Source organism: Hyaena hyaena, unplaced genomic scaffold, assembly GCF_003009895.1.
Source record: "Hyaena hyaena isolate Hyena2069 unplaced genomic scaffold, ASM300989v1 scaffold_128, whole genome shotgun sequence".
Taxonomy (NCBI): domain Eukaryota; kingdom Metazoa; phylum Chordata; class Mammalia; order Carnivora; family Hyaenidae; genus Hyaena; species Hyaena hyaena.
Window position 1 is genome coordinate 650,868 of NW_024080760.1, and position 21,997 is coordinate 672,864.

A 21,997-nucleotide genomic window follows, 5' to 3' on the forward strand; every position below is an offset into this window, starting at 1 on the left:
ATTTACCTGACAACTACTTATTTGGTGTGTACGTATACATACACGCACATATACTGGCACTGCGTTTGGTGTTGAGAAATGACTGTGAATGGGACAGACACACTCTTGCATCACAGTAGTTAGACACGTGCATTAAAGGAATGTGGTCCTAAGTACAAATAAAATGGCGTGGAAACCGTCAGCTGTCGGAACACTTACTGCACATCAACGCAATATGCCTCATTTACATGAACTCTATTACTCTAGGAATGTCTTACTGTCATGTATGTTATGCAGTCTCTGAGGTGGTTTCCACGTGGACTTCCCCCATCAGAGTTGTAAGCTCCTGTGGGCAGGCTGCTCAGATTATTTTACCGCGTGTGTCACAAGCACAGGGCCAGATCTGTTCGGGAACGCGTACGTGGACAGCTGACCAAGCGCTCCCACGCTCTCTCCTGAACTCTGGAAACACTGCACACATACCTGCCTGTGTCTGTAGAGGAGCAGGCAGGCCACGATGTGTGTTGACATAATGGCACAGGACTTGCTAGCAGCTGGAAGACAAACACAAACCTTTAGGTTCCCTTTTCTTTTATTATAGCTGAAAATTTCTTTTTTTTTTTTTAATATTTTTATTTATTTCTAGGAGAGAGAGAGACAGCGTGAGCAGGAGAGGGTCAGAGAGAGAGGGAGATACAGACTCTGAAATAGGCTCCAGGCTCTGAGCTGGCAGTCAGCACAGAGCCTGATGCGGGGCTCGAACCCACGAACCGCGAGATCATGACCTAAGTGAAAGTCAGATGCCCAACCGACTAAGCCACCCAGATGCCCCTATAGCTGAAAATTTCTAACAGTACCTAACTCTTTTACTTATTTTGAAAGAGAGAGAGAGAGAGCGAGCGAGCATGAGCATGGGAGGGGCAGAGAGAGACAGGGAGAGAAGGAATCCCAAGCAGGCTCTGCACCGTCAGCACGGAGCCTGACACGGGGCTCAAAGCCATGAACTAACTGTGAGATCATGACCTGAGCCGTAATCAAGTCAGACACTTAACCAACTAAGCTACCCTGGCGCCCCTAAATCTTAAACAGGAGTATTTAAAACTATAAATACCTCCATGTCCACCACACTTCCCACAACTATAATTTACTGAAGGGAAATTACAACATTATACCATGTTCTGGGCCAAGAGAACCTCATTAGAGATCACTATTATCATGTCCCAGATTCTAGCCTATGGCAGCTCCACCTTCCAGACAGGCCAGTGGAACTTAGTTCCTGAATGACCAGGAGACGCCTTTATGGAAATACAGAGACCCAAAGTACACACCTGTCCTGGCAGCTCTACAGGGCACCCACTTTTGTGCTTCTGGGCCTGTTCCCTGCTGCAGTCCGTGAGGACTGCGCCTCTACGCTCTCCTCATGCAGACAGATTCACCGCCACATTCAAAGAGACGTGCAGTGGGAGAAGGGGTAGTAGATTTGAAGTCCGAAAATCTGGGCTCAAATCCTAATTTCTACACGAATTTCATAACTTGGGGGAAATTACTTCACCCCCAGGCTGCAGCTTCCTCACTGCTAAGAAGAAAATGCACCACATTCACTTGGCTGAGGGTGCGTGATCCACCTGCCGGGTCGGAGGAAGGAGTGGGGAGAAGGACAGAAGGACATCTGAGAATTACTGCAGACCATAACCCAAAACTCTGAGTTTATAGAAAATTATAATCGTATAAATCAAATATGAGATTATCTATGGAATATTCTGAGATAAACACACCGTTTGTGAATTTTCTGAGATAACGCATTCATGAATACTCCACTCCAGTGTTGTCTCCAGTGGTTAAGAAACAACGTACCAAGTACCATATTTATTGCCATTAAAAAGAGTATTTCTGAAGGGTTTTTTAAAAACTGTAATACATACTTGTGTTATAATTGGAAAACAGCACAATACAAACCTGTAAAAGCTATTTTTAAAGACTAGATGGCAACATCCCTGGTTATCTGGGTAGTGGGTTTTATCTGTATCTTCCAACTTTTCAACAGTAGGGATGTAGGATTTTGAGTGCATGGAATTTAAGCAGGAGAGAGACACGGATGGACGTCCTTAAGAAAGAAGACCCTGACCTCGTGTGAAGCAGGAGGGCAGGAGTGCGAGCTGGTCAGGAAGCCCACACAGCGGTGGTGCCGGGAGGGGCCAAGAGTCTGGCCGGACTTGGGGTGAGGCTCAGGGAAGGGCAGGGACAGCCTCCCTGGGCTGTGCACCAAGGGACACAGGGCTATGGAGCAGATGCTACAGCATGACACACGCTGCCATTTGGGACTTAGAGAAGGCTGATCCTGTACTCTGCTCACTCTGCTCCAGCTCACTCCTACTCGAATTATTTGTGCACAATGCTGCCACCGGGAACAGCACAAGCTCGCACAAAACCACTCGTTATTCATTTTGTATTCCCCACAGCGCAAACAAAGCTCTACACACACGTGATGGCCCCTCAATATTTGCTGGATGACGGTAAGCATGGGGTCAGCAGGAAAAGGGACACACAACTATAAAACTAGATGCCATACCACTAGGTAGTTCAAAGAAACAAGTTCATGAGTAAAAGAGGCAACAAATCTTTCTGATAGTACTATTTTTTAAAAAGCAGAAGAGCTACCACATGAGCACCTACTAATTTCCAGGCACCGTGTGTGATGTTTTCCCTAATTACATCAAATGCCCACAGCATCACGTTCCTAATAACTAACCATCACCATCTCTGTAGTAGAGAATGGCACCAGAAGTAGAGCCTAACTACAGCCGTTTCCAAACCAGTGTGATGTGCCCTGCACCATGCTGAGCCTGGGTTTGGTATTGTACTTACTGAAGAGGATGTGCTCAGCCAGATTTGCAATCAATCTTCTTCGGAAGGATTCATCTGCCACATTTCTGGACTCGTTAACGGATGTGTCTGCACCTTCGTCAGCAGCATCATTGGGTCTGAAAAGATTGTTTTTAATTAGACTCTACAACCACACCCTTTTATAAGCAAACTATCTAGAACTAAGGTGTAAAGTATTAAATACTTCTAACCACTACGTAGTCTACATTTAAATCACCAATAGATTCTTTCTGTACATTGTTTTCCTCCATAATATACTTTATTGTGTTTAATACACTCTCCTGACCAAAAGATTTTATTGAGTTATGACTAGTCTATTGGTACATTACCCCCAAAATTCACTGGCCGAAAAAACTGCATAAAGCAAGATATTTCACTTTATTCTTTTTTTTTTTTTTTTTTGAGAGAGAGGAAGAGCACAAGCAGGGGAGGGTCAGAGGGAGAGAGAGAATTCCAAGCAGGCTCCATGCCCAATACTGAGCTCCACATGAAGCTCAACCCCACACTGTGATATTATGACCTGAGCCAAAATCAAGAGTCAGATGCTTAACCAACTGAGCCACTCAGGTGCCCTGATACCTCATTTTATTTTATTTATTTATTTTTTTTATATATTTTTATTTTTTTATTTATTTCTAGGAGAGAGAGAGACAGCGTGAGCAGGGGAGGGTCAGAGAGAGAGGGGGATACAGAATCTGAAACAGGCTCCAGGCTCCGAGCTGGCAGTCAGCACAGAGCCTGACGCGGGGCTCAAACCCACGAACCGCGAGATCATGACCTAAGCGAAAGTCGGACGCTTAACCGACTAAGCCACCCAGGCGCCCCTCATTTTATTTTTTTTAATCTTTTAAAAGTGTTTACTTTGAGAGAGAGAGAAAGCAAGTGGTGGAGGGGCAGAGACAAGGGAAGAGAGAGAATCTCAAGAAGGGTCTGTGCTATCAGTGCAGATCCCAATGAGGGGCTTAATCTCACAGACCATGAGATCATGACCGGAGCCGAAACCAAGAGTCTGCTGCTTAGCTGACAAGCCACCTAGGTGCTGCCCCGATACCCCATTTTAAAACATTCCTAAAATGTTAACACTTAAACAAATTAAGGGCTTAATATTTAATTTCTCTAAGTTACAATTTAATTTGAATTCTGGAAAACGGACATAGAAAACACTTTCATAGTCTTCACTAACAATATACATAACCTAAGCTACTACCAAAAGGAATTTAGTTCCCACATTCAAAAGCACAAATCGAATATGATCTCCTACCTGATTCATATGCTCAAAAAGATTTTATAATGCAAATTATCAAGAACCTCCAGAGTAATATGAAAACCCATCACTTCACTATCCTTTATCAGCCCAAGAGAAAAGTTACCCACAGTGAGGAAGTGAAAACAAGAATGTGCACATTCTTCAGAAAGGTCACCTATTTCTCTAAGTCATGTAAGAAATAATAGACATGTGATAGCTAGGTTAGCATGAAACATTTCCACCAATCTTACCTTAAAGGAAGTATCGCTGGTAACAAAGCTTGCTCCAGGGAAAGTGGAGCAGATACAGGTTTCTGACTCTGGCTTTCTAGATATTCCTGGCGCGGTGCGGGAATACAACACAGTCGTTAGCTCTCATTGTCTTGCTTACATAAACATATATAAAATATGATTCGCTCTTCAAAAAGTAACAGGGGAGTAGTTTATAAAATGAGCCGTGCTACCAGGCAGGAGGACTTTCTCCACGCTCAAGTAGCCTCAGAGGTGCAGACTCACCCCAGGGTGTTGGCAAGTGCAAAGTCGAACGACCGACGACACAAAGGATGGGACAGTGGTGCTTAAGCAAAGTTATTTAAAAGTTAAAGGAAAACGCTTAACATTTCTCACATCTGCATGAAATTATTTGACATTCCCAATATTATTATTTGTGATAATCAACACAATCATGCTTTTTAAAGGAAATCTAACAACCTGAGGGTCACAGGATACTCAAAAGAACCTCCACCCAAAAGCAAATCCTAAGGATACAGAGAAGATGTGCAATGGTTTTGAAAAAGACAAATGGTAGGAGAGGGCAAGGCTCCCGGAAAGTGAAGGCGTGTAAGGTCAGAGAGCACCGCGCCCGGCAGTTAGAGTCCTTAAAGTAAAGGGAGGAAAGGAACAAAAGGAAGAGCAGGACTTGTGCTCCTTATTCCCGGGCTCCCGATTTCATTCCTCAACCTTCTCCTTCCTTATCAATTTGAAAATCTTCGGAATTTACAGCTGCCAGGACCCCAGGGACCCACCGCCCTAGGCTCCTCCACGAGACGGCCGCTGTCCCTTCGGACGTGCGGCTGGCTGCCAGGCTGTACTCAGTAGAGCGGATATCTTCCTGGACTACCGTCAATTTTACCCTGCCTCAGGGGTTAGGTTTTGAAAACTTTCCTCTAAAGGTGATTTTAAAACATAATATTAAAATAGCAACATGTATTATGAAGCAACATGCAAAATTCCCATGAACTAAAAATAATAATTATAAATACGGACCCCACTATTTCCCAAAGATAGAGACACTTACTGTCCTGTCAGCAGGCACACCCTGGTGGGATAATTTAGGAAGTGCCATTCTTGACACAGTCCTCCTTTTACTAGAGAAGGACCTGAGGACACACGTGGAGGAGGCAACAGAGGCAGGGCAGAGGCCACATCTTCTGACTTGGGGCTATGCCAAGGCTTTCGCAGAGCCTCCTTCCAACACTCACCTTTAAGGAAAACGGTTGTGCGAAATCCACTCTGACACACCCGTAGTTTTTTCGTAACATTCTGATAACACCTCTAGCTACGCTCCAAAGGCTCTCGTTCTTCTTAGGTTTTCCCTAAATTCCAATTTGGAAAGAATAGCATGATAAGAGATAAAGCTAACAGGTATTCCGCTCTCCAAAAAATACCAGTTATCTTTCTTAATGGAAACTGGAGGTCTGGATTGAAAAGGACAACGCTGAATAAAGAGGGAAAGTAAGTGTTCATTGACTGAGACCTGTCAGAAAATGACCAGCATGCAGAGATGCTAAAAGATGTAATCCTTTCATTAGGAGAAGCAGTTTGGTCAATGAAAAACAGAACACGTAACACTAATTCATTTAGTACACTGTTTATGCCACTCACAAAAACACCACTGCAAACTACGGTGCTGGCACAAAAATAAACACATAGATCAATGGAACAGAATAGAAAGTCCAGAAATAAACCCACGATTATATGGCCAATTAATCTTTGACAAAGGAAGCAAGAATATGCAATGAGAAAAAGACAGCCTCTTCAATAAATGGTGTTGGGAAAATTAGATGTCAATATGCGAAAGAATGAAAACAGACCACATTCTTTCACCATACACAAAAACAAACTCAAAATGAATTAAAGACCTAACCGTGAGACCTGAAACCATAATAATCCTTGAAAAGAGCACAAGTAGTAATTTCTCTGACATCAGCCCTAGCATTTTTCTAGATATGTCTCCTGAGGCAAGGGAAATAAAAGCAAAAATAAACTATTGGGACTACATCAAAATAAACAGTTTCCGCACAGTAAATGAAACATTCAACAAAACTAAAAGACATTCTACAAATGGGAGAAGATGTGATAAAAGGTTAGTATTCAAAGCGTACAAAGAACTGATACAATTCAACACCAAAAAAACAAATAATCTAATTAAAATCTAATTTAAAAATGGGCAGAAGACGTGAACAGGTAAGTCTCCAAAGAAGACTTAGAGACGACCAACAGACACATGAAAAAATGCTCAACATCACTCATCATCAGGGAACTGCAAACCAAAACTACAATGAGATATTATCTCACATCTGTCAGAATGGCTAAAAAAAACCCACAAGAAATAACAAGTGTTGACGAGGATGTGGAGAAAACGGATCCCTCGTGCACTGCTGGTGGGAATGCAAAGTGGTGCAGCCACTGTGGAAAACAGGATGGAGGTTCCTTAAAAAATTAAAAACAGAACTACCCTATGACCCAGGAATTGCACTACCGGGTATTTACCCAAAAAATAAAAAACTATATAAAATACCAAAAAAAAAAAAAAAAAAAAGAATTCAAAGGGATACACGCACCCCTATTTTATTGCAGTATTTACAGCAGCCAAATTACAGAAAGAGCCCAAGTGTCCACTGATAGATGAATGGATACAGATGTGGTATATATATACATAATGGAGTATTACTCATACAAAAAAGTATGAAATTGTTGGGAGCCATTCTGAACTCACTAGTTGAGAAAACTCCTTGTGAGGTTAAGGCAGGTTTGCAAGGCTTCCTGCTGTCAGATGATGACTGATATCTATCCCCATTCAATTGTTTCTGCTTGAGCACCAACCCCGAGGCACCTTGTTGACTGGTATCCGGAGTGACTTGTCCCCTTATTCTGGCCCTGGTATGACGACTGCACCTTGTGAAGGAACTTATTGTAGGAACTTCTTCTTTTGTGATTATGGGAGCAAACACTGTGTTTCCTGAGGATCCTGTTTTTCTTATACTTCCCCTTAAGCAAACAGGCTATTGACCCCTGCTCACAAAGAACTAACTTTTGCCTTTGCTATGCTAAAATCATTGTCTTGCTTGTATCTGAATGCTAAAGATACCTTCCTTCCCTCATATGATAAGCATCTAAATCACCTATATCAATCACTATTGATAAACGTTGCACATGAGTCTTCTACAAATCTATGTTCTGGGAAATTTTTATGTATCAGAGAAATTTGTCATAACAAATCATTGTCTAAGGCAAATGCCACTTCTGTGCTATTCCCCATACACTTAACCATAAATAAAGCTGAGACTCAGTCAGTGCAGAGACGCCTGCCTGATGATCATAAAGAATCCCCAGGCTCTCTCACTCTCTCACTGACACCATCCATCCTTCAGGGACACCTGGACTGGCTGGAGTGGGACTCCGGCATGAAATCTTGCCATTTGCAGTGACATGGACAGAACTAGAGAGTATAATGCTAAGCAAAATAAACCAGTCAGAGAAACACAAATACCATATGATTTCACTCATATGTGGAATTCAAGAAACAAAACAAACAACGGAAAAGAGAGAGAGAAACCATGAAACAAACTATAGAGAACAAACAGCTGGTCCAGGGGTGGGGGTGGGGGTGGGGGGCTGGGAGAAACAGGTGAAGGGGATGAAGAGTGCACTTTCTATGTGCACTGAGTAACATACAGAATTGTTGAGTCACTATATTGTAACACCTGAAACTAAATAGAACACTGTATCTAACTACTAGAATTAAAATTTAAAACCTAAAAAAGCAAAAAATACCACTGCAAATTAATGAAAGATAAAATTGATACAACAGGATGGAGAACAGTTCTGCAGTTCTCAAAGAAAAATAAGATGTCAAAGAAGCCACTTATATGAAGTCTGATGATCACTAGAGTCTAAATATCTAACCATAGGCAACTAAATGCCAAATCCAGCCCCACGGTGGCCTTTAACCCTATTATTCATTTAGTGTTCATTTCCTGAACATTAATTTACGTAAGGGACAATGACGGGCATATAATAGACAGAGGACTCTGTGAGTCTGTGAGTCCACAGACAGATATGGCCTCATGAGACAGGGTGAGTGGTGCACACATTCAAGACAGACAAATATCCACAAGGAGGGGTCTCCTCAGAGAAACTCAGGTAATAATTGAGCACTACCACTTCATTTGTAAAGCCTCTAATTGTCTAGTGTCCTTGAGCTTCTGGCACGCTCGGGGCAGTGACCTTAGAAGAAGTGCTGTGTCCCAGACTTCCACACTAAATAACGGCAAAGCGAAGTCCCTCTGGAGCTCTCATAATGCAGGCAGGAACGGTAAGTTGGTAAAAGCATTCTGGAAAACGGTTAGTCAGCATCTACTAAAGCTGAACACATGTATACTTTATGAGCCAACAATTTCTACTCCTAGGTGCTTACCTAACAAAATGCATGCCTGTGTTCATCAAGAGAAATATACAAGACTGATCACAGTCCAAAACTAGAAACCAAACTGTTTGCAACCGAATAAACCAAAGTACACGCATACATTGGAATACTACATGGCTATGAGAACAAACACACTCTAACTGCATGCAGTAACATGGGTGAGTCCCACCGGCACCTGCCTGGGCAAGGAAAACCAGAAGTTAAAAAGACCACACACTACACAATTTCATTTATGTAAGAGGCCAAAAATAGGCAAAACTAATCTATTCTGGAAAAAGTCAAGGTAAGTGGTTACCCTTGAGGGGACAGTGAAGAGAGGGGCACACGGGGGTTCCTAGGAGCCTACTAATACTGTCCCTTGCTGTGCATGCAAGCTGATTACACGGGGGTGTTCACTTTGGGATAATCTAAGCTATAGGCTTATGATCTGTGCATTCTTCTGAAACTTATCATACTCGCTTCAATAAAAAGTTTGCTAAAAAGCTACTGCCACTTTCCAAATTAATTTGTTATAACTGCTTTATCAACAGGATCCCAACATTTCTTCAGGCTGACTTACAATTTACACATAAACTAAAACCCTGGGGAGAATGACATATAACCCCCCAGGTAGAGATGGCAATGCGATGCCAAGTGTTCTTCCATTTCCCAATCCCAAGATCAAGGCCAGCCACGTCACTCCCTCCAAGCACAGGGAAATGCCACATTAGCACTACCCATCAGGCGGGCACAAAAGATGAAAGCCACTCACCATGCCCCCTCGACCATGTTTCCTGCTTTAAGTAGGACCAGAAGCACTCTGAGTTAATTCCAAAAGCACTTATCTAAGAGCAAAAGACTTAAAAGTGAAGAAGACTTCTGGGTGGGCAATCCTCTTACCAGCTGTTCGCCATTGTAGTGACCTTCGATAATGCGGTCATAGGAGATTCCAACAGGAATGACCAAGATGTCTGGGATGGTATTGGTAGACAGTGTATCAACCACAACTGACAAAAGTCCTGCCCGTGCGCAGGAGGTTTTTCCACTCCTAGAGCGTGTGCCTTCCAGAAAAATCTCTAAGAACTGCTGCTGTCGAAGTAGTTCAACTATATGCTGGAAAATAAGGAGAGTATAAACATGAAACCCAGACCACCCCACTTAGAACGAGCTCAGCAAAGGTAAATCTTCAAACAAACACCTAGAACTTCACTACTGACAAAGTGTTCCACTCACATAAATAATGGCAAGCCAGCTCCTCAACAGCTCTATCTCGGTGATTACAAAAATAATCATCAACCCATACTCAAACAATAACCACTCAAATAATTACACAGACAACATTTTTTCTAAATCTCAATCAAGTCTCTTCTTCCTCGTACTGTGAGATGACTATGATAACTGCTTTAAGGACGATGAGACAGCATACATACCCCGTGGAGCAAAGCTCTATAGAGAATATCCTTCCGTCCATCTGGCGTCTCATCTAGCCTTCGTCGTATGAAAAAGCCACCAAGCTTATGGATCAAGGTACTATATGTTGAAGAATGCATTATTTACTTATATAGGAAAACATACGAATACTCAAATTCCAAGTTACTTCAAAACATACACTATATGAACATAAACCATGTGTTGTTTGAGCTGCTGACACTTTTCCACTTTCCACATTACTGACATTTTTAGTTGCTTACATCGTTCATCAGCCTTCAGAACGTCACTTTGTATACTGAAGCTCTAATAAGGTCTGTTCCAAACCAAAACAAGTTGGTACCATATACTACCCTGCAAAGGTGCTGTGGCAGATTTTAAGAGGATTATGAAATACTTGCTAAATTGTAAACCCCTGCCAAGGTCTCAGGACACCAACCATTAGACATCCTGCAATGTGCTTTTGGCATATGAACTGCAAAATGAATGCGAGGTTACAGGAGCTCCTTTGGGGAAATCTCAAGAAGGTACTGCTTAGAGAGTGTCTCTGTGAGACTATGATAATTTTATCAAACCCAAACCAAGCATAACCAATTTTCCACAACGTGAAACAAAAATGTGCTTCGTGTGCACTTACACAGGGATAATGTGATTTTCTCAACCCCTTGTTTCTTTCCACAACACTGACAGATCTTTACATTAAGATGAAATTTCGTAATACTTAACCCAACCTTTCCAAACTCAGAGTCTCTTCCTATTCTTCCTAATAGAGTGATATTAAAATGTCAATATCAACACATATTGCCAGTATCTTCTCTAGTCAGTACAAGGAGGCAACAGCAAGATGTCCCCAGACCTTCATATCACTCTCTGAGAGCAAGACTGCAGACAAGTGCATAATGAATGAGATGAACCACTCACAGAAACAACCCACCCTGAACAGTGACTTGTGAATGTATAGACTGGCACGTAACAAAAGAAAGCTGTGAGTCAAGAGGCCAGGTCACTGACTGGCTGTCACGTCTGAAAAATGATGAGCTAAGCAAGGACTGGCATAGAGTTCATGATTATGAGAAACTATCAATTTTTAACACCCACTTCCATGGGATCCTTCCAGGAGCACCTCCAAGCTGAGAACCTGGAGAGAATGATTACAGGAGCTATTCTGATTATAGGAAAGGCAGACTGTTATAGGGCAGGGCCTCCCTAGAGTCTGAAAGGAACACTCCTCTTGGCTCTAAATCTATGCCTGCCAACAACTTTCAGATGACTTTTTTCCCTCCAGTGGGCATCATGCCCAGTGAGAAGTCCAACATAGGGCTTGAACTCATGACCGTGAGATCAAAACCTGAGCTGAGATTAAGAGTTGGACACTTAGCCAACTGAGCCACCCAGACACCCCAACTTTCTGATGACTTTCTAGTACCACTTCTCGGGTTCCTCAGTACTGGGAAGAGGTGCTCAGAAGAGTAAACAGATAGCCTAGTCCCTAGAGAAGCATGTCTGTTCCAAACGGATGTATCACATTGTATTACAGAGGTTTGTCTACATTCCCCAGCAGATTCTGAGCTATTTGAAGGCAAGGACTATAGAACTTCTTCACTCTTGTCTAAAGTATAGCTGGGTGAGAATCAGCTGACTGCTTGAATGAATGGCTTCCCTTCACCCATTCACACGAGTCTGGTTAGCCACAGAACTCTGAGCCAAACGATTAGGAAGGAGCTCCCTGGACTGTGAGGCTGAGGATCAGACTTCACAGCATGCGAAGGTGATGAACTGCCACTTTTGTAAGGCCCTACCTATGTGCACAACCCACAAGCCCACTTCCCTTCCTGTTACTGTAAATCCATCCTCCTCATACTCCCTACGGCTCAGAGCGGACCTCAGGGATGCTCTATGCTTGGAAATTTGAGCTCTCAATATCCCAAACCAACTAAACCTACTCCTCGTTCATTCCCCATTGGTGACCAGCTCCACTATGTACCCAGTTCCCTGGTGGTAAAGATCTAGGAGTCTCCCTCCCTCATCAACCCCTCTTCCATTCTGGACTAGCATTGGGTCTTATAAATTCACCTTACTAAATACATTTCAAATCTCTGCCCTCTTCACCAAAAGCACCACTACAAATTTTAATTTAACCCTTCATTATCTTTTGCCTGAACTCTTGCAATATAGTAAGAATTGCTCTAACTCCCTCTAATCAAGGGTGACTTTTCAAAACGCAAATCTGACCACTGCTCAACTACAGGATACACTCTAAATCCTCGACCTAAAAATTGTTCTGCTCCAGCTCTCACTCCCTACGCAGAGGCCACTTCTGGCCTGTGACCCTTCCCACTGCACCCCGCATTCTAACCCTACTGACTTGTCTGCCATTTCCTAACCATACCATACAATTGTACCTTTCTGCATCTTCAGACTATTTCCTCTGAATGGAACCCACTGCATTCTCCTGAAAACTTCTAAAATATACCTTTTGTGTCATATTATAATCATTACATGTTTCTAGTGCTACTAAATTGTGAAGCCAAAGTTACCAGGTATGGTTCTTCTCACCTACTTTGTATCAACACCACCAGCCACCCACACCCTGGCCTTCCCTACTGCCAAACCTGATTCAGTAATTTGCCACGTTGTCTAATTGTCTTTTAGCCATTTGATAAATACGGCCCGTGAAGTTGAAGTATTCACTGTTCACCAAGTATTTCACATAAAACACGGGAATATCGGTGAGAGTTTAAAGCTTTTTTGTACTTGTCAAACTTTCCACAATAAATTTTTATAATGAAAGTAAAAACGCTCACATCATCTTTACAGTAATATGTTTCAAAACATATAAGGAAAAACAAAGAATTTAAAATACAATCTTTTTCATGCCTTAAATTTCAAAATAAGCTGATCTTACCTAAAGATGGGAATGTTAAGATTGTTGCCTGAAGCAATGTACGGCGCTTTGATGTTATGGCAGAAGAGAATGAACGTGAGCAGCAGATAATCAATGTGTGATCTGTGAACTGGCAGAAACAGAAGTGGCAAATTCATCTAGTAAAAGAAAAAAATGCCAAACTTCAAATTCAAATGTGACCTTGAATCACACTTTGCAACTTTCTATGTGGTTAGAATCACTCAAACACTGGCTCATCAAGGACTCATTCTTTAAAAACATTTTCCAGGGGCGCCTGGGTGGCTTAGTCGGTTGAGCGTCCGACTTTCGCTTAGGTCATGATCTCGCGGTTCGTGGGTTCGAGCCCCGCGTCGGGCTCTGTGCTGACTGCCAGCTCAGAGCCTGGAGCCTGTTTCAGAGTCTGTGCCTCCCTCTCTCTCTGACCCTCCCCTGCTCACGCTGTCTCTCTCTCTCTCCTAGAAATAAATAAAACATAAAAATAAAATAAAATAAAATAAAAAATAAAAACATTTTCCAGGGGTCCCTGGGTGGCTCAGTTGGTTAAGCAACCAACTTCAGCTCAGATCATCATCTCACAGGTTTGTGAGTTCAAGCCCTGCATCGGGCTCTGTGCTGACAGCTGGGAGCCTGAAGCCTGCCTCAGATTCTGTGTCTCCCTCTCTCTCTCTCTGTTCCTCCCCCACACATGCTGTCTCTCTCTCTGTCTCTCTCTCTCTGTCTCTCTGTCTCTCAAAAATAAATAAAAACATAATTTTTTTTAATTAAAAAATAAAAACATTTTCCGGTAACATGAACTTCTTGCAGTGTAATACTTCCCTATCTGAAAACCAACAGAGCCACAATGAAAAAGAGCTGGGGAAGGAGAAGCACAATGGAGAGTTCAAGTGGACTGTCTTCTGAGAGGCAGCCCTGGTCACGTTTTAAAAAAAAAAAAAAAAAAAAAAAGCAGAGGGTTTAGAGGCAAGCCTGGTTTGGCTTGAAATCATGGGCAGTCACTTACCAGCCATGACTGGGAAATCTTCTATCTGTGCTTTATATTTCTTCATTTATAAATAGGGATTATTCTACCTGATTTCAGAGTTGTTGCAAGGTAACTCACTGAAGGAATCCTGCACCTAGCTACACCTTTACCTGCCCCTCCTCGCCCCTCCCCAAAGGCTACTGTGGCCCATCTCTCAGGGGGGAATCTTCCAAATGGGTTGGAATACACACAGCACACAAAAGAACATTTCCATACAAAAGAACTCTAACATCACTCCACAAACATGGAGAAATGGAATGACAGATCACAGAACTCCTTGCCTCAGTTGCAGCTTTAACCATCTCAAGTTGGCCTTTGTGAATCTGAATATTCCAAAAGAAGCTGTTGAACAGTTTGAGCAACACCCATCCTGTCAGTCTAAGTGGGGAAAAGAAAAAAAAGAAAGGAATTTAAGTGTATATGCACACATTTATATATAGAGGCTGAATTTTGTCTATTCAAGTTTCGGAACCTACAACCTAAAAGCGCCTGTGACTTAGTGTGTGTCTGTCTGTATCTAAACTTTTACACACACACTCATAGATACATATACTTATAATAAACTAAAATCTTCCGTTTTTATTTATCTATTTATTATAGACTAAAATCTTCACTCAAATAGCACACTTTACACATCAGAAACAAATCAAATAAACATTTAGGTGAGCAGAATGCCTATAAAACCCCTCCCTTTAAGATATGGGTGTGTGAAACCCGGCTCACAAGTCTAGAGAGAGGTCAGCAGTAACTTGGTGGTTGTTATTAATTAACAAACATTAAGGAACCTTAACATCTACCACAGTGCTACTTCCCACACAAGCTGAATACAAATATGAATATAAAACGGAGTTAGTTTTCACATCAGATCACGTCTAAATTTCGTTTAGGCCAAAACCACTGTGCTAGGAAAGCCCAATGGCTCAGTCCCTGTTTGCTCAAAACAGCTCCAATTGGAAGCTTTTTACTTTGCCTTTTAATACCTGATCATTGCTGGTGAGACGGTGGCAACCATTTCTTGAAGGATCCTTTTGGCTTTCTTTTTCACTTTACTGATGGCTTTTGACTGCTGCTGGGCAGAACCATCAGGATTTAATTCAGCTGCCACTTGTGCAATCGCCTCCTGTACTCTGAATTGAGAGCAGAAAGACAATGTAACCAGTTCTATGCTATATTCTGCATTCGGTATTGTCTAAGTCACAGCTGTAAATCACAAAACAAAACCTATCTTCTCTTAATATGTGATTAACATGGGAATAAGCTCGAGTTAGATGTGTTTTGCTTGGTTGCTTAAATATTAAGGATATTATATTCATGAATCAATGAATCCCTGAGGAATCTGGAAGGCAGAAATTTAAGAATGTAACTCAAATTCACTGGGTAACAACTACACCAATTTGAATGTCCCATGTATGCTGTGAGGGACACAAAGTTGCACTGTAGCAGAGGGGGAGAGAAAGAAAGGTTATCCCTTCAGACATATAATTCAGAGGTATCCAAAGCCCACTGCCAAAGGAATGTGTGATTTTTCTTTTGAAGATCTAATTTACTACTCATTTATACTGTGCCTTTATTTGAACTGTATGTGAAACTCTCTAAGAGGGATCAAAGAGGGGCATAAATATTTACAAGTGTTTTCCATTTCAAACCAGTAATATAAGAAAGGCAATGCTCAAGATAAACCAATAAGCAGTGAAGTTAAGAGGTAAGATTTAATCCAGTTTTGTTAATCTTCCACGTGACTTAGGGAAGAACATATGAGGTTAAATCTCCTTAAATCACTTTTAATATTCTAGTTACTAGTCAAAACACCTGGGTGGAACGAAACATACTTGGAGGTTTTTACCTAGAAAACAGAATATATAATAACCCAAAGGAGTTTCAAATAATTATGTTTTCTCCCATTGTTGCTACTGATTTTAGACCAGTTTGGAGCAAAGCTCCACAGAGCCCCGTAACTCATCGATACAAAAGACCAATTCCACAGGACATGGAGGCACCCTAGCCCGACTCCTTTAATACCTTTATTTCAATCTGGTCAGGAATATTTTTACAAGTAATTGACAAGATAAGTAAATCTCCATTATCAACTATTTACTCATTCATTCAATAAATACTTGTTGAGTACCTACTATGTGCCACCACTGTTCAGGCCTTAAATAACCACACTACAGGGTCTACATTTCTAAGCAGTCTGAATTTCAAACCACTCTAGTGTCTGGCTCCCCAAATCCAGGTAGATGTCTTCCGCAGGCCATACCAATGAGGCACAGTAGAGACTGACCTTCCCGCAAACTCCCATATTCTAATGCCTAAACTTGAGAATGACATTTCCCTGTTCCATTGTATTTAAGTCAGTCTCTGCTATTTTGTAAGCAAGCTCCTCTGAAAGCAAGAATAGAATCTTTTAAAATTTCTAGTAATGATTTTCTAGTACAAGAATTTGTGCCTACATACTCCATAATTATTTGACAGAAATATCAAACATGCTTCTCTTTTGGCTATAAATTAGGAGACACGGGGCGCCTGGGTGGCTCAGTCAGGTAAGTGCCTGACTTCAGCTCAGGTCATGATCTCATAGTTTGTAAGTTCAAGCCCTGCATCGGGCTCTATGCAGACAGCTCAGAGCCTGGGGCTTGCTTTGGATTCTATCTCCCTCTCTCTCTGCCCCTCCCCCACTTACACTCTGTGTGTGTCTCTCTCTCTCTCAAAAATAAACATTAAAAGACTTTTTAAAAAAGTAGCAAGTTTAAATAACAAATAAAATGAGAAAACACAAGTTCCCAAACATTTATATCACAGAAAACAGAGAATGGAAATATGTGCATCCCTGAATTCCAGCTCTCCTTTCATATATTAGAAGCCCATTCGTTCAATTATTAATGCATAAAACAAGGCTGCCATCCCCACCCAGCACTGCTCACCAAAACCAACTGTTCTCCTGCCTTCCCTTGCTTTCCTCTGAGTTTAATATCTGACATTTGGAAATGGAAACCCCTCCTGAGACAGAGACCCAGAGAAAACCCAAGGTTAAAAAGGCAGTTACTGTCCCACCCCACTCCCCTTCCCTGCCTCTTCCCTTTACAACAGCATCCCCACCCTTACCTACTGCTGTTGAGGACATTTTCAGTCACGTTGGTGGCAAACATGCCTTTATGGACATCACGTTCTTGAACAAAAAGCACATAAGAAAGACGCCTTGCAAGCCATCCTCGATGCCTGCAACGTGGAAGAGGAAAAAAAAAAAAAAAGACTTAGCAGAGAAGGACTCTTGGAACACTTAAAATGAATTGCTTACATTATATGGTTGTTTCCCTGTTATAAAAACAAAGCCTCATTTCCTCTATTCCTGAAATCTCGTGTTCTCCTAGAGCAAATTCTCCTTAGCAGTTCAAGATGACCCGTGGCAGGCAATGTTACTCATAATTCCTTGCATGTACTCTCAATTAAAGTTGGAATTTGTGTACTAAATTTAAAGTTGGAATTTGTGTACTAAAATGCTTGAATAGTGTCCCTCTGCAAATAATAAACCAAATATTAAAAGAAAAATGCCTTATTAATTCATTTTTTAAAAGTATGTTCAATGCCATACATATAAGCAATACAGCTTATGGCTGTGGGCTATAAAGAGATAATTTGGAAAGCCGTGTGTGTGTGTGTGTGTGTGTGTACACACAAATGTCTACGTGTCGCTTTGTGTAACACACAGAGGCGCTAAACAGCCAGCTCAACCGCACAGGGAGTGTATCACGCTAAATGGCTTCATATCAGTGAGTCAATACGGCATATGCTTTTTTCTTCTTAACTGCCTCCAAATGGAGACAAGTGAGCCCTCTGACTTTATACATAAAATGTCTACTTACATAAACAAGAAGAGGCTCTATGAGATTCCTTCTTTTAGGATCTTAATCAAGTCAAAAAGGGGGAAAACAAATCAGTGGGCCAGAATTTCTCCTCTCTCCTTCAAATTTGAGATGGAGACAGAAGGGTAGCATGGGAATGGGGAAAAAATATGTCCCTTGATTTTAGTTCTATTAAAAAAAAAAAGACCTTTAATATATATACAAATGTCATCACGCTCACTGATGATCTCATCACTAAAATATGATTAGGAACTTCAGAGAGCCTTCAGATTTAAGTATTTGACTTCTTGGATAAATTTTCACAAAATTTCAAGCATTTCTCATCACCTGAGCCTACTGCTGACCTAGCCCAGGCACTTACCCTTAGAATTATAAGAGCTGGTAGCATTTTTGGCTGCTGTTCTCCCCTGCCTCACAGACATTCACAAAACCTTCCCCCCCTCCTCCCTTATCCCCTAGCCTAGATTCACTAAAACAAAGCCTCTTTTCTCTCATTCAGATGCCCAGCAGCCCATCCCCATGTGTCTGAAGTCTGGAAGAATTCTAAAGAAAGTCTTAAGCTAATAATAAATGAAAGAAGATTTGCTCAGTACAGGAAAGTATCTTCTTTTTTTTTTTTTTTTTTAAATTTTTTTTTTTAATGTTTTATTTATTTCTAGGAGAGAGAGAGACAGCGTGAGCAGGGGAGGGTCAGAGAGAGAGGGAGTCACAGACTGAAACAGGCTCCAGGCTCTGAGCTGGCAGTCAGCACAGAGCCCGACGCGGGGCCCGAACCCACGAACCGCGAGATCATGACCTAAGCGAAAGTCGGACGCTTAACCGACTAAGCCACCCAGGCGCCCCAGGAAAGTATCTTCTAAAACTCCATAGATTAGGCTGGTTTCAATTTTTAAGTATACAATAATCATAACAGATCGTAAGACATTCAAACCTACCCTTTCCTCAGATAAATCTTTACCACATTTTGTCACACTTTAGATATAAAATCAGTATACAGGGGCGCCTGGGTGGCTCGGTTGGTTGAGCGTCCAACTCTTCACTTCGGCTCAGGTCATGGCCTTGCCGTCTGTGGGATCGAGCCCCATGTCGGGCTGTGCCCTGGTAGTGCGGAGCCTGCTTGGGATTCTCTCTCTCTCTTTCTCTCTCTCTGCCCCTACCCCACTCACTCTCTCTCAAAATAGATGAATAAGCTTTAAAAACATATATACAAATGGGAAACCTGGGTGGCTCTGTCGATTGAGCATCTGACTTCAGCTCACGTCATGATCTTACAGTTTGTGAGTCTGAGCCCCGCATTGGGTTCTGTGCTGACAGCTCAGAGCCTGGAGCCTGCTTTGGATTCTGTGTCTCCTTCTCTCTCGGTCCCTCCCCTGCTCATGCTCTGTGTCTCTCAAAAAATAAAATAAAACACTTAAAAATTTAAAAGATATATATATATGTACATATATATATATAAATATGTATACACACACACAAATTAAAAGAGAAAGCTGTAGCAACATCTACACTCTCATGAAACAGTCACCATACAATTGCACAAATGGTGGTGACAGTAATAGGGCTCCCAGGTGGCTGCCCTGCTTTCGGTTTTTAGATAAAGCCTCCTGCGTCAGAAGCTCAATTCTATTAACTCAAAAACATGAAGAGATTCTCTTAGAGTATATCCACTAATTATTACAGTTTTTCTTTTGAGATGTATTAGAAATAGAAGAAATTTCTTTTTACCTTGTGTGAGTTTCATTGATATAAATAACATTCCGCAAACCCAAAGATGGGATACTGGAGTTGAAAAACTTATCCTATGTGAAACAAAACAAATGTAGACATAAATATACAATTGGATTTCTGGCAAAGAGCTCGCATTACCACTTTCTGATAACTTTTATAACTCAAGTATAAAGTTAGTCATTGCAAAAATCTAAGTGATGAAGAAAAATTACATTTTATCGAAAAGTACTGTTTAGCCTTCAAAGAAGGTTACAAACTTGCAAAGGAAATCGTGCCTCCCTGTCCTGCCTCACGCCCCACCTCCGACCCAGAAGAGCTGAAGCTACAGAGAGCTTACATCAATAACAGGAACTCTGGAGTGTTTCCCAAATGTACAAATACCATGCTAAGTACCACAGTTATCTTTAAATTACTAAATCTGGCAATAATGCTGACACAATAATTATTATCCCCATTTTACAGATAGGAAAATTGAGACTGACGACAGAGGTTTTAGGATTCAAATCTACATCTTGTTCTAAATGACTGTTTACTTCATTAGAAAATGTATGGCTGAAGGTGACTTTCTTTACTGGAAACCTTAAGGGATAATTCAGAGCGAGTTCTGCTCAAAAGAGAGAGTCTATAGCTTGATCAGTATGGACAAAAAAAGGTAAGCTTTCTACAGATCAATGTTGGGAAAGCATAATGTACCTTCAATAAAAGATATAAAAATATTTAAATGAATCTCTTTAGAGACCAGGAAAACAGGATATCAGAGAAAGAGTAGCAAATATCAAAAAAATATTATGAAAGTTATTTAAAATTATTTTAAATAGGGACACCTGGGTGGCTCAGTTGGTTGAGCATCCAACTCTGGATTTCGGCTCGGGTCATGATCTCACTGGTCATGGGACTGAGTCCTTCAGCATGGAGCCTGCTTGGGATTCTCTTTCTCCCTCTCTCTCCTCCTCTCTCTGCCCTCCCCCACACACATTCTCTCATTCCTTCTCTCTCTCTAATAAATAGTTTAAAAATCATTTTAAATAAACATGCCATGGAAGAACTTCAAAGATCAAGTTCAGTTCCATTAGGAACTGTATTTAAGCAAAAATCAACTACATATTATACTACTGACCTATTCCTACCCCAAACCACTCCCACCAGCACCACCAAATAATTTCCTAAATTGTCTTCTGACTTAAGAACACATTAGAGTCAAGGTAGTATTCTGATCTTTTAAGCATTTGAAATTAGAATTAGATGAGATGCCAGGTCTAAAAAGAAAGCCACATGATCATCTATTTAAATTTGTATTTCTACTGGTCTATTAACCTGAACTGTCCTTACTGCTGGACTACAAATTATCATGATCGCTCAATTCTACCAAATTCTTGCAACACGGCACTTCTGTTCTAAAAGGGACAGTATTTATAATTAAGACATTCTTGAGCAGACCTGAATATTTAACATAAACTGCTTGGGTCCCACACAAATCTCTTCCAAGTTAGTAAATCCCTTTATGCCAGACTCAGAATTCTACTTTCTGCCAGGCCAACCCAGAATAGAACATGCACATAGTACAGTTAGGTATTTATACAGATTATAAGCAATCTCTATAAATGACAGGCACTTAAGTGGCAGAATTTCTGTCCTGATAATTGGCCCATCCCAGAGAGAGCTGAACATCCAGGCATACCTTTTAAAAGGCATCCCTACTGCCAGAGAACACAGCCATATTAGATTCTAAATTCCTATGCTAACTCATCCCTCTAGCAAGCTGCCAACAGAGGCTTACTTCTCATTCGATGGACTCTTTTCAAATACTACTCTGTAATATGGAAGATTTTGCATGACTTGTATCTGTTTCACCAAAACACAAACAACAAGCCCGTACGCACTCTATTTAAAATATTTATCCTTGAGGTGCCTGGGTGGCTCCATCCATTAGGTATCTTACTCTTGATTTCAGCTCAGGTCATGATCTCACAGTGGTGAGATAGAGCCCCACATGAGGTTCTGAGCTGGGTATGGAGCCTGCTTGGGATTTTCTCTCTGCCCCACCCCCACATGCTTGCTCTCTCTCTCTCTCTCTCTCTCTCTCTCGCTCTCTCAAAAAAAATAAATTAAGTCTTCATCCTAACATTTAGTAACCATCCTTCACTAACATAGTCAACAGACACCCTCCATCCTTACTCACCCTCCCCCAACAGAAACTTAGCAAAAGGAGACTAGGGCAAAGCCATAGCTTTAGAGCTTTAAAACTCTCTCCTGCTGTTCCT

General features: G+C 41.4%; 1 protein-coding gene across 4 annotated transcripts in view; it reads right to left on the reverse strand.

Annotated features, from left to right (window-relative positions):
- The window catches only part of GPAM (glycerol-3-phosphate acyltransferase, mitochondrial), a 39,769-nt gene that overhangs the window by 14,100 nt on the left and 3,672 nt on the right, over nucleotides 1-21,997 (reverse strand). For all 4 annotated transcript variants that reach the window (XM_039237621.1, XM_039237617.1, XM_039237619.1 and 1 more), the window contains exons 4-14: nucleotides 19,734-19,807; nucleotides 17,251-17,364; nucleotides 15,129-15,275; nucleotides 14,430-14,526; nucleotides 13,128-13,264; nucleotides 10,225-10,324; nucleotides 9,695-9,907; nucleotides 5,589-5,702; nucleotides 4,360-4,445; nucleotides 2,845-2,960; nucleotides 463-533 (exon numbers count right to left, since the gene is read on the reverse strand). In XM_039237621.1, the coding sequence (XP_039093552.1) occupies nucleotides 463-533; nucleotides 2,845-2,960; nucleotides 4,360-4,445; nucleotides 5,589-5,702; nucleotides 9,695-9,907; nucleotides 10,225-10,324; nucleotides 13,128-13,264; nucleotides 14,430-14,526; nucleotides 15,129-15,275; nucleotides 17,251-17,364; nucleotides 19,734-19,807 (1,269 nt within the window). The remainder of the gene's footprint in view (nucleotides 1-462; nucleotides 534-2,844; nucleotides 2,961-4,359; nucleotides 4,446-5,588; nucleotides 5,703-9,694; nucleotides 9,908-10,224; nucleotides 10,325-13,127; nucleotides 13,265-14,429; nucleotides 14,527-15,128; nucleotides 15,276-17,250; nucleotides 17,365-19,733; nucleotides 19,808-21,997) is intronic.